The sequence below is a fragment of the Protopterus annectens genome, chromosome 3.part1 (genome assembly GCF_019279795.1).
Source record: "Protopterus annectens isolate FY-2018-M chromosome 3.part1, PAN1.0, whole genome shotgun sequence".
NCBI classification, from domain to species: domain Eukaryota; kingdom Metazoa; phylum Chordata; order Ceratodontiformes; family Protopteridae; genus Protopterus; species Protopterus annectens.
Window position 1 is genome coordinate 207,241,859 of NC_056732.1, and position 21,824 is coordinate 207,263,682.

A 21,824-nucleotide genomic window follows, 5' to 3' on the forward strand; every position below is an offset into this window, starting at 1 on the left:
CCTTCCACTACAGGAGTATTTAATGTGGATTTAATCCAAGTCTTGGTAACAACACAGTGCTGGTTCTTGTATAGGCTCCTAGCATTGAACAGTAGTACCTTAAGGTGTTTTGATTTTTTTTTTTTTTTGCTGTGTTGATGGTTTTCTCATTTTGAGATTCATTAACAAAGACTCTAAGGGTGGGTGGATAACGTTTTCGCCAATATCTATAACAGTACACACCATTCTTATGTAAGCAACGTCATCAGTTAACCATGGCCTCCCACGCTGGATCCCCTAGAGTGACACCAGAAACTAAGCCAATTTTTAAAATCAATCATTTTCTGTTCATACTGTGGCATCATCCTAGGTGAAGGCAGAATGCTGTTCAATGCAAGGCACATACCAATCTGTGAAACACATTCAGACAGATCCAAAACGTTTCTTTTACTATAGTCCAATAAAGTAAATTAGAGGAAAGACCACATATGGAAAATCTGAGATTTTCTGCTATACCAGAGAAACTAGAAAGAAAAGACAATTTTATGAAGGCACAAAAAGCAACAGGACTAGTATTCCACAGGAAAAACTGCTCACTGAAACACCGCACTGTTCTTGTACACTCCAAATCTGGCCACGAGAAAGCAGTCAAGACCTGTAATGATTGAAACCTACTAGCAGAAAAGATGATCCTGATAAACCTGTAGCAAAAGGGCGAAGTATTAAAAGGGATGTTCCCTTTCTCCTTTGTTATTTGCATTTTATTTAGCACCACTGGCAAAGAAAATAAAGGACTCGGAAATTCAAGGATATAACCGGGATGGTATTCAAGAAAAGTTGGCTTTATATGCAGATATTATTTTGCACCTGATAAAACCGACAAAAGACATCTCAGTGGTATTTGAACATTTCTGAGACAGTTCTGTATTTGTTCGGGATAAAAAATTAATGACGATGACACAAATACTTTAGCTGTAAACTATGTGCCCACATGTGAATTGGTCCAGCAATATCCCTATTTATGGGGGCATTACAGTATGAAGTATTTAAGAATATAGGTTAAAAAAGACTCTTAAGGCAGCTAAGGATATGTGGGAAGAGACTAAAAAGATAATACATAAACTGAAAAGCTGGAAGCTCTTGCCTACTGATATGGAAGGCAAGATACAAACTTGTTTTTGTCCCTTTAGTTTTATACATAGGTCAGGCATATTTTTTATCAACGAGATGAGAAGTTGTGGATACTAATTAATAAAGAGATAAATTATTTTTCTGTGAGGGAAGAGGGCAAGAGCCAAGTGGGATAAGTTGATCCTTTCAACAGAACAAGGAGGCTTAGGATGACCTGATCTGAAGAGATATTTTAGAGCTACACATTTAAGGCTCTTATACACAACACAAGCAGCAGAAAGTTACAATTTAAAGTGGAATGGGATGATGATGAAGCAGGGGAGAAATCAATAAATAAGAAAAAAATTTGGATTTTGGATGCAGATCCTTTAGGAGAATAACAGTTATACAGAATATTATATTTATAAAGTAGCAGTAAGTATACTAAGAACAAAGCCAAAACAGAAATGGAGAAAGGAGATTCTGACTATAGGGATGACTGCAATTACGGTTACAGAAATAGGAAAGAGGGGGCTGCAATTTACTGAAAGAAGCTTGCAAAAGAACCAAAGTATTGGAAACAAATGATTAGAGATTGAAAAGTAAGAGAATGTGAAGAGGCCAATAAGACATTCAGAGTGCAGGCTACAGACTGCCTTCCTGAAAAGGTATTGATAAGTATAGGCAAAGAGAAAGGGATAGGGAATCCCAAGTGAAAGGGCTGCACTGGTTGAGTTTTTAGCTGAATCTGAAACAGAAGCTGCTGGTAAAAGGAGAATAAGTAAAGTATATAAAATATCACATGACAGGTATCAGAATCGGTGATCATCAGAAAAGCCTGCAAACAGAATTAGATAAGCAGTTTACTAAAACATTGGGAGGGCATATGTATGACTTCCAAATATGCAGCAAATTCTAGAAAATGTAGGATTTTTGCCCAAGAAGTGTTTACAGAGGGACATTTATACCCCAAGCAGACTCCAAAACATTTTTTCCTCAGGTAGATGGCAAATGTTAAGAGGTATGTGGGAACATATGTTGTCATAGTGTAAGGAGTTGTCAAACTTTAACAATTCCTTACAGACTTCTTTGTCCAAAATATCATTTTTGAGCTGGGATACAGGCTCTGAATTGTCCAGGCATATTAAGGCCTTGTTAAGTTTAAATCTGGTGGCTGCCAAAAAAAAGCAATCACTAGAAAATGGAAATCAAAGTCTAAGCCAACCATACTTGGAGTAGTTAATATTGTAACAGACCTAAAAGAACCGGAAGTGGGACCTTTAGAAAAGGGTAGTAGTAAATTACATAGGAAAAAATGGAAATTGTAGGAACAATACATACAGAAAAAAATTAAGAGAAGGCAGGAACTGAACAATTTATGTAATGTTTGTTCTATGCAATATAATCAAACCATGTATGTGATGTATAATGTTTGTAAATGTGAACTTGTTAATATGTCATGCAAACGTACCTATGTCACTAGTAATAATTCAATAAAGGTATTAAAAAAAAGACATGGTTTGGATGGGTGGGGCACTTGTATTTGAATCTATGGAAACCAATATGAGTGGATAAGTATTTAAATAGTTTATACAAATGACAATAGCAGTGTAACAGGGGCAGGGCTATGGTAGTTAGCTTACCATAAGGAGCAGAAATAGACACACCAGTTGTTTAAAACCACAGCAGAAACAGGGAAAACAGTTAGGGAAAACTGCAGCAAGAGATGCATTTACATGATGCACAGATACTCAGCAGCTATATTCCTTTGTTTAAAGATGTAATCAGGCAGTGTTTCCAAAGCAAAAGGGCTACAATAGTCAACAGTAGCTAAAATGCACAGTGATTTATACAGAAAAAAAAACAGCAGCAATCCAATTAAAAGTAGACTGTTACAAACCAGTTCAATTTGACACCCAGACTGCAAAGTAAAAAAAAAAAAAAAAAAAAAAAAAACCATTCTCACATTCTTGAAATTAGCATCTCAAGAAAAGGATCTGGTTCCAAAGATGGAAAGAATCTTCTCTATTCCTTACTGCAGGAGTCCGTAGGTATAATTATCTATGAAAAAATAATGCTGGACTAATGTTCACATCCCTGTAAGGCCTGTAAAATAGCTACAATAATGACCTGGAGTAGTTAGGTAAATGGCTCCCACAAAAGTATCAATGTAAAAAGGAAAACACCTTTTTTTTGCTGGAGACCATCCAAAAGGTTTGAAAGGAGAGAGAGTAAATTAATTGAATCCAAACACACCAACTAGCAACCGACACTGCCGCACCACAGGATATAAAAACCAACCACAGAATATTCCAACCGTTTATTAGCAAAGTGAATCACGAGTTGACCTAGGTTTCGTCCAAACTTTAAAGACTTCTTCAGAACAACATCAAAAACATGAACACTCCCTTAAATACACCCACCCATTATTCAATTAATACAATTAAAATTGAACTAAAATTCAATCAATAATACAACCAATCACCGCTAAGTAAAATACTACTAAGTAAAAACATCAAATACCTAACTGACTTAACCTAGGTCAACTCTGTTAACTAGTTAGTAATTAATTGAACATTTCACAAAGAAAACAAAGATGTTTCATTAAGACAAAGATGCTGCTGTTTGGCTATTACCTTTAATAAGAAAAGTACCTGAAAGTACTGTTTGCCTCAGTAACGTCTTAGGTCTTGACAAAGTACAATTTTTGTGCCAGTCTTTCCACTACTGTGTTCAGTCTCTTGATCCTGTATATTCATTTCTTGAATCTACAACACTATTTTTAACTCAAAATACATTTTTGTGTACTATACTATGGAAATATATTACTCAGTTCACCACAAAGGCTGCACTAAGCATAAAATGTGAAAACTGCATTATTACTGCTGCTGGTATGTACCTTAGATGACATTTAAACAATCAGCGCTATTTTTTCACATACAGTTCTTTTTCTGTAAATGGATGCTGCTTAGCTAAATAAAGCCTTTAATAAAATAAAATTAATTCAATATCCCCAATAAAGAATCAAGGATCCGCAGATAACAATAGCAGTCATTAATGATCAGTAAAAATAGCAGCAACATATCACAATAAGGAAAATGAAATGAGACAGTAGAAGGTCTCGACACAATTTACTTAATTTTCAAATAATAATCTTCAGCACAGAAAGCAGACTGATCTGAATTACTGTGCCTGGCACAGGAAGGGCGGGAGAGTCCCACTACGTCCTACATACCTGTACATAACATTACCCCCTCAGAGTCTAGATGAAGATGCTATAAAAGACATGTCTATGAACAAGTAAGAGTGACAAGTAAGGTGCACTGTTTTTACGGTATACATTGTCCTTTTTATCTTTTTCTACATGAGGATTATAGATCCCTTTTCAGCCATAACCTATCTACAGAGTAGCCAATCAGCCAGCATGTTTTTGGGAGGTAGGAAAGGAGGGAAAAGAGGTATGTAAGACAATCTACAAAGGTATACAGAAGACAAGCAAATTTCACACAAACACTGACCAAGGAGCAGAGCTGATCCCTAGATTATGGAGCGGTGGAGCAATGAAGCTGAACTACGGAGACATTCTGCTTCCCAGGAAAACAGATATAGCTATGTAATTGAAATTTAAAAAAAAAAAAAAAAACACAAGTAAATATATACACATGTAAATGTTACCCTGCAGCCATCAAGCAGATCTTCGGGTGCCTGGAAGCCACTGACATCGACATTTTCCAGATAATCACCAGATGTCTCTATCCGAGTTATCATGGCTGAGTTAAATGCAGAATCATTAATACAGCTCACGCTGATATTTGAGATGTGACTGACATCAGAAAGCGTTCTACCTTTTAAAAAAGAAAACAACATGAATAAGTCTATATGACCACTATCGTCAAAACCTCAACTGTTAAAGAGCTGAAGGGGAAATGTTTATACTACCTTTAACATGTACATTAACTGAACATGGTTTTCCTGGATATATACAACAAACAAACAATAAGCTGTCAAAACAATGAACCAGACAAGAGTTTGAATTACAGCTAACTGAAAGCATATTTGAATGAGCCAATTCTAGTTCACCTTCCTAAGCGGAGACAACAGAGTTCTGCAGGTGCACCAACTATCAAAGGCTAGATGGCAAGGTTCCCAACATGTTCTCTAGAACAGAAAGCAGATCCGGGCACAGAAGCATGGTGCAACTTATAAAAAGCATCACTTCATGTTCACTTTCCTGGGAGTAAAGCATCTCTCTCTCTCGGTTTCCTGTCCCATTTGATACTCCCAAAACATTATAGGCAAACTTCTTCACAAAATGGTATGTCATGTCCTCCAACTGTTTCTCTTCTTTCATAAAGAAACAGACTGGCTATTTGTTAAGGAATATTGGGGGCCAGTGGAGGAAGTCCCCCCCCCCCCAAATGATTTTTTTTTTCTTTCAAAACAACTTTACTGATATGATGATATGAGGTAGTGCCATCTGTGCCAGGGAGAGAGCATAGCTAGCTGGAGTTCTGTAAATAATTTTATGTAATTTGATTATCACACTGATATGTACAGATGCTTGTGTTAAAATGTATTTGTAAAGTTGCTTGTGTTAAAAATGTTTCAACAGTGGGTCCTGCTGGACAGAAAGAAACAAACACTTATGTCAGACAGTATTATAACTAATTAAATGTATATGTTTTAACAGAGAATTCTGGAAGGGAATATCTCAGTCCAGCTAATTTTGAAAAAAAAAATAGGCTGAAAATGAAATGGGTTGGTTTAGACCATAAAGAACTTATCTTACAGGACTGACAAAAACGTTTGGGAAAACCAGGACTAGGAATTTTATCGTATTGTCCTTAGGAGTGAACAAATTACTACCCTCGAAGGGTGGAAGTTTTTGAAATTGTTTTACAGCTTTCAGATGCTGCAACAGATCTTAGCAAAGCTCTGGGTATGTATTATACCGGAGTCAGGTGACCAGATGTGATGTCATTCCATAACCAGCACTGAAATGATTCTTTAGATATTAATGACAATATTGCGAAACTCTTGCAGCAGCACGTTTTTCGGACTCTAACAGGAAAGATCTCTCACAGATATCTCACACAAACCAACACCTCATCTTGCCTTGCTATAGTAAGCAACTCACTCATCATCTTACCTAATTTAACTAGGGAATAGTAATTCTTTAGTCAGTCAGGAAAATATAGTGAGATTAGTTACATATTGCTTTTCTGCATCTGTGTGAATCTTTCCGTGTCATTTTTTTACATCTCCTGTGATTGAAACTCTGGTGTTTATTGCAATGAGATATTCAGCATTCTCATATTGTGTGTATTCATTTTTGTTCCTAGTGGCCGTCCCTCACTAGTGTCAACAGTAAGGACTGAGGATCCTTGATTACTGGCCTGGAGTAGGGACTGTCACAACTGACATTAGGAAATATCTATCATAAGTATCATTTCATCTGTGATGAAGAAAAAATACTGTAATGCAATATCATTCAAACCACCCTCCACCAATAAATATACCAACTTTTCTCATAAATCTTTTTACTGAAAAGTATTTAAACAAAGTAAAACAATAAAATTAAATCACTACAATAAAAATTGATACTTATGAGTCATCACTAACTCTGCCATCGCGTCTTTATTCTGACAGTGTTTTACCCAGTGAGTTTCATCATCATGTATTTATTTTGTTTTCCAGGTAAAGCACAGATCTCTATGAATCCTTTTCAGACTCAGCCTGGAAGCAGTGTCTAGTTAAGTGACTTGCGCAGAGTCACAAAGTTAGGTAAAGAAGGCTAAGGGAATAAAACCTTGCACCACTGAATCACAGGGAACAGCTCATTAACAAATCCTTAATACTCCAAGCCAACTGCCAAACAAGCTGGCTGTACACTTTTTGAAAATGTTTACCCTTTTTTTCACTGTGGTGTGATGTGGATTTGGTATGCAGAATATATTTTTTTTTTGGGGGGGGGGGTTGTCTCAGTGCAAAAATAGATTTGTTTGTGTTCATGGTTTTTCTGCTCACAGTTTTCTGAATGTAATCTGTGATGAATGATGAGCTAAACAAAAAAAAACAGTACTTCACATTCGCAGAGGTAAACCATTAAATATACTAAATTCAAAAGCTATGTACTCAACATAATGTTCCATTTGTGTTGTCCATTTTCATTTTTCCTTAGTTGATGGGTTTGGATCAGAGACTCAGATCAGACTTGGCTGCTTTACCAGATTGGATCCAAGAACTTTTAAGCGCCTCCCTTTACCCACAATGCCCCTCCAAACTAACATAACTCAGATCTCCTTTGCTGCCATTCAGCTTAAGATGAGGATCCTACTGCTCTTGAGTTTTGGAGTTTCGTATAGCTTGCTTTTCGTGATTTTTGTCTCAGATTCTTCAGTTTTCTAATTCTCCTACCTCCCACCCATAATCTTTTTAGCTAATTTCCAGTCTTTTTTTAGCTATCATTTTTGGTACCTACTTAAAGTACCATTGTTAGTACTATTTCCCTTTTGCCTACTCATTTCAGTACTTCAGTCTACAATCGTTGGTAGTTTCTAACGTTTTTTTTGTGATGAAAAAAAGTTTGTTTGAGGTGTTTCTCTACTAGCCTGAAATAGTTGTATTAGTGTTTAGTATACCACATGTGTGACAGGCCAATGGGGTTTAAAAAGTCTGTTACCTGTGGACAAAAGCTTCCCAACTCAGATGCCAACAGGGAATATATGTATTGTTTAAGCCTAGCACGGTTGGATGTGACTGTTCAATCTGCTCTGTATTTAACTCTCAAGCCTTAATTGATTAGAGGAATAAATTAGTCTTGAGGCGCCATCTTCTTCTACTTCAATGGTTGGGACTCAAAACCCTACCAAAAAAATCTGACAATGGTAAGTCAGATTAATCTCCAGGGGAACAGGAGTCCCATAAGAGGTCTCCTGACCATTCTTATGCATTTTAGGAGGAGGCTCAATGAAGGAGCCAAACAGGAAGATGTGTTTCAAAACCTATTTCACCTTGGATACATACTCCTCTGCTCCTATCAGATCCAGTTTATTTACAGCTCCATTCTCCTTTCCTGAAGGGATCTTCACAAAAACTCCAGACCTCCATCCATCAAATCAACTCTTAGATCTTCCAGAAGCTTATCAGAAGCTGGTGTGAATAGGATGAAGAGAAAGTTTTTCAGAACACATACCCACATGGGGGTAACTCCTGGCTCTGACTCTCACTAGATCTGCAAGCCATCCTTTGTCCACTTCCCTCTTGGTAATTCCTTCTATTATCCAACCTGCTGTTTTGGAGCACTTGGATCCATGATCTCTAGGATGTTGGGATGTCTTCATCAGATCTGAAAATTATTCAACTCCAATGGTTTCCCTGAGTAAACTGTCTCTGAGCCTTTCAAAGCCAGAACACACTCACATCTAAAGTACTGTCACCGGGATCTGGGGGCTATATTCAACTCTGAAGCTTTCGGAGCAGTCCCTTCCCCTTGGGGCTTCTCCAGTGGACAGCTTGGGTCAGACTCCCTCTTCGGGTGGAGTGCTGGTGAGGTTGCAGGAACCAACCATTCGAGAAACTCAAGGTCCTTCACCATCGACTTCTGTGTCCCCTAAACATTCTGCCTTTGAGGTTGTGAAGAGGGCTTTCTCTCTGTCTAGAGAATGGTCATCCTTGCCCCCCTCGGATCAGACAACCTTGCCTCATCCGGTTCTGTGCTCTGAGCCTCACCCATCCATTTCACTGGGTCAGTCAGCCCAAAACTAGTCTCTAGTTGGTCCACCAGGACATCATCATCTTCTCTTCTGATACTTCCCCAGAACATGCCACTGAGGAAGTCCCTCGAAAGAGACTGCATATGACACCTAGATTCCCCACAGGAATCTCTCACTGCGGGCACAGACTCTGATGATGGAGAGAGGTCCCCCCAGATTTCCACCTTAAGACTTCTCCTTTGGAGAAATCCTGAAGCTCATGAAACAAAAAGCTGGTTGGTACTACAACACCCCCTACCAGGAGGGAATCAGTATTCCCTGAGGCTTTTGGGTTTGAACCATCTACTTCTTGGGTGACTTTCCCCCTGGCTGATGAGCTTGTAGATCTTGTTTCTCGCCAGGCGTGGAAGGAGCTGGACACTAATACAGATTCAAAAAGTCCACACAAGATTTTAACCCCACCTAAGGACTGGGGACACTGGAGCAAGGGATTCCCAGTCAATGCCATGTTTGTGGCTACAGCCACTAGTAAAGAAACAGCAGATCACAGTTCCTCTCTCCACACCCCTAACAGAGTTTTCAGCGTCTTGGACAACTTTGGAAAGCAAGTGTACGCTTCAGTGACCCCTGCCCTCATGTCACTAAATTATCAGGCACATTTTATGAGGTTACAAACAGCTCTGACTAAGGAGCTTGCCAAATCTCATTCTGGGTCCATCTCTGCAGAGGATGAAAATAGAATCTCCTCAAAACTGGCCAACCTCCAATCTATTTCAAATCTGTCCATGAGGTTGATCTCCCATGCAGCGGAAAATACCTCAGAGACAGTTTCATGCATAGCCATCAGGAGACATGCCTGGATGCAACTATGTGACTCTGCATAGCCCTTTAAGTCTTTGTTCATCAGAAAGCCTTTTGACAGATCTTCACTGTTTGGTCCCAAGGTAAAGGACACACTCTCCAGATGTGAACAAGAGGGAAAGACCTGTTTGCCACTGGTGTGTGTTTTTCAAGCACTCAAACACCTTTCTCAAGCAATTAGGAGGTTGAAAAAAGGAAGGTATGTACTCACCATAACGTTCCATGTGAGTTGTTCATCTCGCCTTCATTCTTACTGATGGGTTCAGAGCCGATCCTCGGCTCCGACTCAGCCAACTACAAAGCTTGAGGTGTCCAGCCAGCTCCCTATCCCATAATGCACCCTGTGTTACTCAGATCTTGCTTGCTGCCCCAATATACCATATACCATTCTTTGTCTCCTAAGATAAGGAAACAATGGAAAAAGACAATCAGACCACGGCAAATCATAATTCTTGGTCCTTGAGAAAGCCTGGAGGGGATAGGCGGGTGGGACACAAGAATGAAGGCAAGATGAACAACTCGCATGGAACATTATGGTGAGCACATAACTTCTTTATGTAAAGTTGTTCCATCTCACCGTTCATTCTTACTGATGGGTAACGTCCCAAGCACCATCTTTCTCGGGCGGCTCAAGGGAGTATATTCCTCAGGACAGTGGAACCAAAAGAAGCCCTGTCCCTGGAGGCCCCTATCTACTTTATAATGAGTGATAAAGGTATGAGGCCTTGACCAAATGGCTGCTGCACAAATCGTATCTATTGGTAACCTGGCAGTAAAGGCTGAAGAAGTGGAAACCACTCTAGTTGAATGGCCCTTTATTTTCTGTTGTAGTGGAGCATTCACTGATGAATAAGTAAAGGAGATGCAATCTGATAGCCATTTCGACAGAGTGGTTTTTGCCACAGGTCCACCTTTTTTGGACTCTGAAAAAGAAACAGAGTTGTTCAGATTTTCTAAATTCTTTGGTTCTATCCAGGTAGAATCAAAGTTCCCTGTGAACATCAAGTTTGTGCAGCATATACTCCAACTTATTGCTACAATTGGGGAAAAAAACAGTAATTCTATCGTTTGGTTAAGATTAGCTTCAAAACAAACTTTAAGCAAGAATAATGGATTTGTTTGTAGGGAAACTCTATCAAAATGTAAAATCAAATAAGGGGGTTTAATAGACAAGGCTTGCAATTCTGAAACTCTCCGAGCAGATGTGATGGCTACTAAGAAAATGGTTTTCCAAGATAAATACTTCAATTCACATGAAGAAGCTGGTTCAAATGGTGGAAGAACGATGCATGAAAGCATAACATTTAAATTTCAAGGTGTATAAGGGGATTTAACAGGTGGTCTCAGGTGCATGGTTCCCTTAAGAAAGGCTTTGGATAGTTTAAGTGACATTACATTAGATCCCTCACTGCCAAGGTGAAAATTAAAGATTGCCGCAAGCTGAATGCAAATGGTGGCAGCAACAGCTCCTTTGTTGAAAAGCATAGTCAAAAATTCTAGGATAGAGGAAATTGGGGCTAGGTAAGGGTCAATATTATTCTGAGAAGCCCATATAGAAAATCTCTTCCATTTGCTGCGGTACAATTTTCTAGTATATGATTTATGAGAAGATGTTAAGATATGTTGCGTTTCAGTTGCGAGGTTATGGAACCTGGCTATATTGGGAATTGGAGCAGCCAAGCTGTCAATTTCAGGGACTGAAGAGAGGGATGAAGAGCCCCCTATGAGTGGATCAGGAGGTCTGGAACTGGGTCCAAAATACAAGGTTCTTCCAATAGATGAGGTCGAAGAAAGGGGAACCAAATCTGACGAGGCCGGTAAGGGGATATTAGAATGATGGCCATTCCCAAGGCTTTGGCTTTCTGTAATACTTTGGGTATCAGAGGGATTGGTGGGAAGGCACAAAGAAGACCCGGGGGCCAATTGTATATGAGGGCGTTCCCTTGGGGCATCTCCCAGAGGGGGCATTAGGGCAAAGTAGCTGCTGCATTTTGTATTCATAGGGGATGCAAAGAGATCACAGCAAGGCTGGCCCCATCTGCTGAATATCCTTTCCGCTACCTCTTCCTTAAGGGACCACTCGTGAGGCAACAAAATTGCCCTGCTCAATTTTGTCTGCTATCACGCTGGATTCCCCCAGGATGTGCGATGCTATTAGAAAGTGCTGGTTGGAGGTAGTCCATTGCCATACTCACTGCCTCTCGACATAGGGGGTAAGACCTGGTTCCTCCTGGTTTGCTTATGTACCAGACTACAGACATGTTGTCCGTCTGAATTGCAATTGTTCCCAGTGGAAAATAGTCCTGAAAGTACTGCAACTCCAAGAGTACCGCTCTCGTCTCCAGGACATTGGTATGCAGATGAGTCTCTAGTTCATTCCATGTGCCTTGGGCTGTTCTCCCCTGATAATGCCCCCTCCACCTGATCAGAGAAGCGTCCGTGGTCACAGTGGCAGTTGGAGTGGGTAGGACAAAGGGACGACCTATCGTGACTTGATGAGATGTCAAATATCACCGAAGATCCTTTTTGTAGGTGTTTGTTAGAGCAATCAGAGGTGACACTGGATGTTCTTGATAGGACCATTGTGTGAACAGGAGCCATTGTAGAATCTGCATGTGTATATACCCCAATGGAATTGCTATGATTGCAGCCGCCATCGTCCCCAACAATTTGAGCACCTGTGAGACTGGTACCTTGCTCTCAATAGAAGTTTTAGAATCTGTTGTCGAAGTACAGAAACCCTTTCTGAAGGAAGTTTTAGTGTGGTAGTGGTGTCCAAGTCTGCTCCTATAAAAACAATATGTTGCGATGGCGACAAGGCAGATTTTTCTGAGTTTATGGTAATCCCCAATAGGCTGCAAAGGCTGAAAGTGATGTCCCTGGCTTGTATGAGCCGATGCCTGGTGGTAGCAGTGAGGAGCCAATTGTCTAAGTATGGAAACACCTGGAATCCCAAACGCTTCAGGTGAGCCGTGACCACTGCCATGCATTTGGTGAACACTCTGGGGACTGCAGTGAGACCAAGGGGCAGGGATCAAAACTGGTTGTGACTGGCTCCCAGCCGAAAGCACAGATGATCCCTGGACGGTCTGGCCATTTTTATATGGTAGTACACATCCTGGAGATCTATAGAGCACATCCAAATGTCTTTTCCTAGAAATGGACGTACCGAATGTAGCGTGACCATCCGGAACTTCTCTTTTTTGACAGACCTGTTTAGTCTGCTGAGATCCAATATAGGTCTCCAGTCCCCCGTTTTCTTTGCAACTAAAGAACCTTGAGTAAGTTCCGGATCCTGTCTGGTCTGTGGGGACCGGTTGGGATGACACTTTTTTCTAATAACCTTTGAATCTCTATGGTTGCTTGTTCCCTGTAACTGTGTGGAACGTGCAGGATTTTTGTTATTACAGGTGGTGGGGTGGCAAAGGGAATAAAGTATAATCTGGATATGATACTTTGCACCCAGCTGTCTTTTGTGATTTTTAGCCATGCACCTGGGTACAAGGATAAGCATCAACCAACTGCCTCCAGAGTTGGACAGGCGGGCCTCCTTTCAGGAGCGCTGGTAGGGCTTCACAAAGAACTGATTTCTGTTGCCCTGATTCTGCGGACCCCCTCTGCTGTGTGGGTGTATTCTTCCATTATTGCACCCTCCTCTGCCCCTGGACGGGGGTTCACCACACGTGTCCTGAAAGGCTCCTTGGGGTTTATGGAACCACATCTTTCCCCCTCTCTGCCCTTTGGGGTAGGGTCTAGTAGCGGTGGAAAAACAGACTCCAACGGCAGACAAAAGTCTTTCCTTCCTGCTCACACCTGGTAAGAGTTTCCTTCACTTTGGGCCTAAAAAGAGAGAAGCCATCAAAAGGGGTGTTAAAGGATGACTTAAAAGGCTCTGCAAAGGAACATAAACGCATCCAGGAATGTCTCCCTAAGAGCAATTCCTGTACCTGCTGCCCTACTTGTTCCATCAGCTGCATACGAGATCAGATGCATGGAAGAGTTTACCACAGAATTAAAAGTAGCAAGCTGGGAAGCAACCTTCTCTGACACTCCCTCAGCTACTGAACCCTGCAGAGTATCTCCAAGCTGTTTTAGGAGATCCCTTTGCAATCCAGTAAAATATGTAAGGTAGTTCAGTGATCGCGTGGCAAAAGTCACTGAACTAAACATGCGCTTTCCGTATCTATCCATGATCCTAGAATCCCTATTAGAAGGATGGACAGATTAAGTTTTTGACATCTGTTTCTTGGTGGCTTTCGCCACCACCATGGCATCAACAGGCACTCCCTTAGTGAGAAAAGTCTTGTCTTTGGGGGGGGGGGTTATAAATTTATTAGGCCTCCTAGGGACAGGCTCCATGGTGTCCAGAGACTCCCACGCCCTTTGTGAGACCAGCTGCATAAGCTCATCGAAGGGCAGAGACACCCAAGAGGTGGAGGGCTGAGATCCAAAAGACTTCAGGAGAACAGACTCATCATCAGTAGGGTTAATGGGCTGCCAACCACCCCTCTGTTTAAGGGTTGCCAAGATATCTGCAAAGGAGATATCGTCTGAGGGGGACCCTTCTGATTCATCTAAGTTAGTGTCTGAGGTGGTGGATTCCTGTGGGGAGTCCAGATGCTTCCTCTTGCATAATCTCTTCCTGAGAGCCTCATCAGTGGGAGTTTCTGGTGGAGTCTTGGAAGAGCAGGGTCCACCCAGTGGGGCTTCCTGAGGCTCCGGTGTCTCTACACTTTAGTGGGATCTGTGAAGCAGAAGAAGACAGAGGCACTTTAGGGGAGGATGTCACTGGTCCTGAAGTTGCAGATGTCCTAGGGGACATTACTCTCCTCATAGCATCAAAGGCACCTCTGCGCTGGTGCGAAGAAACCCCCGGATCCGAAGAAACAGAGGATTCTCTCGACACTGGAGCTGTGGGCTCCGATCCTGAGGTAGGTGCCAAACTCATCCACGCCAAAGCCCCAAGAGGCAAAGTCGGAACTGACTGGCAAGTGTAGGCTTCTAGACTTCTCAACAGGCAACAAGGAAGTCTGAGTAGTCGGCACTGATGGCACTAGAACAGGGTTGGCTCTAAAGGACCCACAATCATCAGTTCCAATTAGTCTGGCTCCAAAGACCTGGGTTGGCTCGGAGGAGGAACAAAAGTAGAAGGAGGTACTCTTGTTGGTTCTGAAGTCCCTTGGGTCAGACCCAATAATAATTTAGCAAGTGTCAGTGCCTGTAACAGCTTCTCCACCACTCAATCCACATCCAAATCTGAAAGGGTTCTCGAGGACCGAGAAGACTGAATAGATGAAGCCACTGGTTGAAGTATCGGTGATTTTAACACTACAGAGACTGGTTCCAAGTCTGGGAAACGGCTCTGAAAGGTAATGACACCCAACTCTGAGGTCTGTGTAGCCGACATTAAAGATTTTTCAAGTGGCTTCGATGCAGATGGTCTCGGCTATGAGGCTGCCGATTCTGAAGACTTAGAAGATTTTGATGATTTCTAATGTTTTGAAGATTTCTCATGTCCATCTTTGTCTAAGGTTTCCAGAAAGGAAAATTTTAGCAGTCCTCTGTCAATTAACTTCCTCTTCCTCTAGTGCAAAACGCAGGTAGTGAAGGAATGGCAAATGGAGCAGTTTTCCTGCAAATGTACTTCGCATAATCAAACACAATTTACATGACCATTAGTCAAAGACATCTTTTGCCCGCATTTAGGGCATTTCTTAAACCCTGATTTGGGGTGTTTCTCCTTATCCTGATCATCCATCCTAAATTAAAAAAGCAACAGAAAGTTCTACAGAAAGGAAAGGCCTCGAGAATACAGTACATGCACAAACACCAAAGCAGTTAAACGGCCCAGAAAAGCAAACATAAAGGGCTAAATAACACCCTAACAGTCTCTAAAAATCGACTGTTTAACAAATCTAAAGAAATAAACCAGGTTCCAAAAGGGAAACCTAGCCCACTAATTTAAAGGGGCTCTATGAATTAACTAATTAAGCACACACACTCAAATGAAGACTAATTTAGTCTACTAATCTAAATATTCAGAGAAAGCACTATACACTACTATATACATTTTCAATGGGAAAAGGAGATAACAAAGGCCTAAGATATAAATGGCCATGAGAGCTAAACAAATTGCTAAGATATTAGAACAGAGTTCTAAAAATACCTACAGTATTTTACAAGGATGAGAAAACAAAAGGGATAATTACTCCCACTCTAAGAACTATACAAATTCTAGAAAAATAAGATAAAGAAACTTTCACTGGCCAGAGCTGTGAAGGATCCTCCAATCTGTTGCAGTGGCAAATGAGATCAGAGATAACACAGGGTGCATCATGGGATATAGGGAGCTGGCCTCGAGCTTTGTAGTTAGCAGAGTTGGAGCCCAGGGTTAGCTCCGAACCCATCAGTAAGAATGAACAACGAGACAAAACAACTTCACATCTGTGATTTAGGAAATACTAGGGTGCTCTTTAAGATTCATGTGGAGCGAGTTCCCCCAGAGGCAGATGGAGGAGCACAACTGGAAGACACTGCCCTCATGGCAAAGGTGGCCCACAGAACCAGGGCTTTAGGGATTCCTTCTTAGATATGCCCTATCAGTGCTCCTGAAAGGAGGCCCGACTGTTCCTCTCTAGAGGCAGGCGGGGACATTTGTCTCTGCACCAGAGAGCCTAGCTACCTATAACAAAACATTCCTGAGTTTAAAGAATCATATTCAGAGATTGTAGTATACCATTTTCCCTGCGTCGGTTGCTGTCCCTTCTTCCATGACGTCAGGTCATCAGGGGGTATAAAACATGCAGCCGACGCCATTACATCAGTTTTTCTTGCCCCAGATGTCAGGTGCCCCCCTAATGGGAAGCAATTATATATAAAAGTAGAATGATATACCTCCAACAAAAAAGCAAATACACCAAAAAGCTTTTAAGCATAGGAAAGGAAAGTAGAAGCATAAGCAAAAGAAGATAGGGGGCTGGGGGGAGGGTAACCAGGACTGCAACAGTGAATACACTCAAACATCTACATTTATGGTAAGTGTACACAACTGTAATATGTTCGTGTCTCACTGTTGCAGTCATTACATTTGGGTAGATTCCCAAAGCTATGGTTGGAGGAGGAGGAGTTTAAATAGCATTAGGACCAGCTATAAGGCCCTGCAAGACTGCAGTGGCAAAGCCAGCTTTGGATTTAGAGAAAATTGGCAAATGGTTATGCTTGGTGCAAGTATGTACAGAACTCCAGATAGCAGCTTCTAGAATGTCCCTGGTAGGGACGCCTCTGAGAAAGGCTGTAGAGGTAGATGCAGCCCTGGTGGGGTGAGGTCTGATCCCCTGGGGGATATGTTTTCCATGGTGCTTATAGCAGAAATGAATGCGATGGCCTATCCATTTAGAAATGGTTTGCTTTGAAATATCCTTCCCCTCTGCCCCTGCAGCAAATGCCACCAGCAGTTCAGATTTCCTTTGAGGTTTAGTCCTGTCAAAGTAGAATCTAAGTTGTCTGTGCACATCTAAGGAATGCAGTATCCATTCCCCGTGGATTGGGATAGAAGGTTGGCAAATGAATGGACTGATTAAGAGCCACACTGGATACCACCTTGGGCATGAAGGAAGGATTGGTTCTGAGGGACACCTTGTCCGCATGAAAGATGATGAAAGGCTCCACTGCCATAAGGGCCTGTAATTCACATATCCTTCTAGCTGAAGTGACTGCTAAAAGGAAAGCTGTTTTCCAAGAAAAAAATTTTAAGTCTGCAGTAGCAGCTGGCTCGAAAGGCGGTACAGTGAGTTTCTCCAAAACAAAATTAAGAACCCAGGCTGGGGTTGGAGCTCTCCTGGGTGGTCACAAATTTTTGGCCCCTCTGAGGAACTGCTTGAGCAGTGGATGAGAGAAGAGGGGAGGTTCTGTGTTATAATGAGCTGAAATGTTTGAGGCGTGAATTTTAATGGAAGAAAAAAACAGGCCCTTGTGAAGCATCTCAGTTAAGTATTGTAAAATCTGAGGTAAATTGGACGCTGCTGTGCTCATCCCTTGAGAATGTTTCCAGGCACAGAATTTTTTCCATTTTTCAGCAAAAGATTTTCTAGTACTAGGCCTCCTTGCTTCTAAAATGATATCCATCACAAGTTTACTAAGGGATGGTAAGGGAGAGATTAGGTAATTAGCCAGGCTGCAAGGTTCAGTGTAAGAAGCTGAGGGTGCAGAATCTGGTTCTCCTGCTGGGACAACAAGGAAGGAGTCTGAGGCAGGTGCCATGGGGAACACCGTGACACACTGCACAGGGGGGGGGGGGTACCATTGTTGGCATGGCCAGTCAGGAGCAATCAAAATCGTCCTTTGTTTGTCCGGTTTGATTTTTAGTAGTACTTTGGAAAGCAGAGACAGAGGGGTGAAGGCATAGACTGACAGATTTTTCCAGCTGAAGGACAGAGAATCCACTTTCCAGGCTTGTTTGTGGGGAGTCCTTGTGCAAAATTTGTCCAATTGGTAGTTCTGGGGAGAGGCAAATAGGTCTATATCTGGGATCCGCCATTTGCATGTCAACATGTTGAAAATCCTTGGATCAAGTTTCCACTCGTGTGGGTCCATGAGGTTTCTGCTTAGTCCGTCTGCCAGTGTATTTAATTTTCCTGGCAGGAATTGAGCTTGTAGGTGCCCTTGGGTAGCTCAAGGCCGTTTTCCACAATGCCATGGCTAGTCTGCAGAGGGGGTAAGAATGTGTACCCCCTGCTTGTTTATGTACCACATAACCGTGGTGTTGTCTGACTTTACCATTAGTTGTCCTGGAAGAATGTGGTCCTTGAAGGCTGTCAGAGCAGTCTGTACAGCTAACATTTCTTTTTGATTGATATGCAGGTGCATTTGACTTGAGTTCCATTTACCCTGAATGCACTTTGCTGCCAGCTGAGCCCTCCCCCCCCCCCAATGCATAGTCTGATGTTTCTGTTAGGGTTTGGGTGGCAGGGGGTGGTGTGAAAGGTAGTCCCTTGTTTTGGTGGCAGGCCTCTGCCCACCAAAGGAACTCCAGGCGTAGGCAAGGTATGATAGGAATCATTGCTTCTAGATCGTGGGAATATTGACTCCATAGGCTTTTTAGACACCGCTGTAGTTTCCTCATATACAGTCTTGCATATGGAATGAGAAGAATGCAGAAGGCTATGAACCCCAAGGCTTGCAGTATTTGTCTTATAGATAAGCAGGGTTTTTGTGGCCACTTGTTTGAAGTAGGATGTCAAATTAATTTTTCTCTCTGGCGTGAGGTAAGCCATCTGGGAAGTTGCTCCCAGGAATATAATTTGTTGACAGGGTACCAGGTGAGATTTCTGTTTGTTTATGGTGTACCCCAGACAAGTTAGAACCCTTTTTACAAAGGCCAGATGATTCAAAAGTATGTCCTGGCTTTCTGCCTGAATTAGACAATCGTCCAGGTATGGGTATATTTGAATATTTCTTTGCCTGCAGAATGCAATAACTGGAGCTAGGCACTTTGTGAATACCCTGGGCGCAGTAGATAAGCCAAAGTGCAGAGAACTGATAGTGTGTGTAGCCTGCTTTGAAGCAAAGGTATCTTCTGCAAGATTCCTTGATTGGGATGTGTAGGTATACTTCTTTTAAATCTAGTGTTGCCAACCAGGCGTGCTTGCCGAGCATAAGAAGCAACTGGTGAATAGTCAGCATCTTGAATTTTGGAATCTCCAGAAAGGTATTTAGAGTAGACAGGTCCAGGTTAGGACACCATGAATTGTCTTTTCTTAGTACCAGGAAAAGTCTTCAGTAGAAACCTTGTCCCTTTTCCTCTTCTGGTACCAACTGAATAGCCCCCATGCTTAAGAGAGAAAGTACTTGTTTTTGGGCCTCTGCCCACTGATTTGGGGGTTGCAACATGTGGAAGTGACATCTGTATCTCTGGGACACTATATTTAAAACCCATTTGTCCTGGGTAATGAGCTCCCAGTTCTTTGCATGAAGAGCGATCTTTCCCCCCAAAGGGCAGTCAGTTGATAAGTGCTTGGAAATTTTAAAAGGAAGTCATTGAGGCAGTTTACCATAAGAGGGAGTCTTATTACTCTCAGATTTGGAAGTGGAGGCCCCCCACTGCTTAGTCCTGTGTGTCCCCTGGGACTGAAACTTGGGGTTTCTGCTGTGTCTGGGTTTGGCTTGAGAATACCTGGAAGGGGCTGGAAAGGACCAATTTTTAGAGGGCCTGTACCTACTAAATATAGGAGGCTGAACTTGTAAGAAATATTTAACAGTTTGCATAGATTTAGCTTTATCTTCCATCTTTTTAAGAACTTCCTCAGCCTTGTTGCCAAACAGGTGGTCCTGATTTAAGGGAGCTTTACCTTTAACATGATCAGGTAAAGATTTGCTCCTTAAGCCAAGCATGCCTTCTGAGCATAGACCCAGTAACAGCAGCCCTGCAAGAGGCCGCTAATGAATCAAAACCACATTACAAAGTATGTTTTCCAACTTGTTCAACAGAATGCATTAAATCCTGTAATTCTTTATTTTCCACGCAATCAGGAATCAACATAATTTTCTGTTTAAGCAATCCAATAACATGCTGCTGATACTTATGAAACTGGCAGTTTAAAGCCCTAATGGCCAAGGTTGCAGCAGTGTAAACCTTCTTACCCCATATATCCAGCACCTTGGAGTCTCTATCAGAAGGGGTTGGATTTTTAGCAACAGAAGCCTTAATGCCCTTGGGCCCCTGAGAAATAGTCTCTGGATTCGCAATAGGATTTTTAAAAAGGAATTTCTGTGACTCAGGGACCCTGTAGTATCCGTCAGGTTTTCTGGGAGCAGGAGGCAAGGAATCAGGGGTCAAACTAGATTCCGAAAAAGCATCAACAATGTCTAGTACAGGAGGAATAGCTAAAGGCCTATGCTGAGGAAGGAGTAAGAAATCCCCGAGCCTCTTTTTTGAATCAGAAAAATCCTGGCTTTCCCAGTGGAAATGCTCCCTTAGAGTATGTAAGGTTTCACCAAAAGAAAAATCCTCTGGAAGGGAAGCAGAGGGAACAGAGTCCTCTGCATCAGAATCCTCATAAGTAGATAAGGGCAAATCCAGGTCATCAGAAGAATCAGAAAAAGCAGAGTCCTGGTCAGAAGATTCATAAACAACTTCAGTCCTAGGCCTCAGAGGGGGGGGGGGGGGTTGGCTACCCCTGATTACAGTTATTAGATCTTCAGCCATTCTTATTTGTTTTTTAGGGATAGAGGCCTGAGCATGTGGCCTGGGCATCCGTTTTTTAGGCATGGTTCGAGATTTAGGCCTAAGTGAAGAAGGAGGCGTAAGTTTAATATGCAAGTCCATAGGCCTGAATACACCCTCAGAAGCCGGTGCCTGAACAGCGGCTCCAGACCCATTCAAGGTAGAGACATCTGCGGGCTCCACAGTTGAAGCATCTCGTGGCATACCAGACTCCGAATGGGTCTCAGTAGAGGCCTGCAAATCAGAAGTAGCGGGTATCAGGGGCTGCGAAAGCGCCTCACTGAGTAACGACAAACTGGCGACTGGCTTAGGAGAAGAGTCATCGGCAATTTTGGACCTCGGCAGCCTGTCTCTGTCTTTATCTTTGTGTTTTTTTTCAGAATACCGGTAGTCGGATGGCTAACCGACGACATTTCTGGATAATTAAACAGAGAACCGAAATATTTAGAGGCGAAAATATATAGACGACGGATAGTGCGCTGATTAAATAAAGCACAAAACCGACAGCAAGATACGTTGTGGTCAGGGCCTAGGCAGGGAATACAGTACAAATGAAAATCTTTATGAGGTATTTGCTTTCCACAAGTAATCCAATTATTAACTTTTACTGACACCGGTAAGGAGCAAGGAAAAGTTTCCCCAACGGGGAACTTAGCTTTATTTGAAGACTTCGGTTCTGAAACTCGAAAAAGAAAATTTCAGAAGTCGGCCGACCGGCACTTGCGAACTGCTTCTGCTTCGGGCACCGCACGGCAAGAAAGACTGATGTAATGGCATCAGCTGCATGTTTTATACCCTTAATGACCTAACATCATGGAAGAAGGGACAGCAACCGACGCAGGACCCAAGACTTTGTTAATCAGGCCGACTGAGGGCTACCTGCAAGCAGATAACCCAAATGTAATGATTGCAACAGTGAAACACGAAGAACATCTTTG

At 42.1% G+C, this 21,824-nt stretch overlaps 1 protein-coding gene across 1 annotated transcript in view; it reads right to left on the reverse strand.

Annotated features, from left to right (window-relative positions):
• The window catches only part of TOPBP1 (DNA topoisomerase II binding protein 1), a 1,495,804-nt gene that overhangs the window by 1,266,625 nt on the left and 207,355 nt on the right, over positions 1 to 21,824 (reverse strand). Inside the window, exon 3 of the mRNA XM_044066718.1 lies at positions 4,765 to 4,934. Coding sequence (XP_043922653.1) covers positions 4,765 to 4,934 — 170 coding nt within the window. The remainder of the gene's footprint in view (positions 1 to 4,764; positions 4,935 to 21,824) is intronic.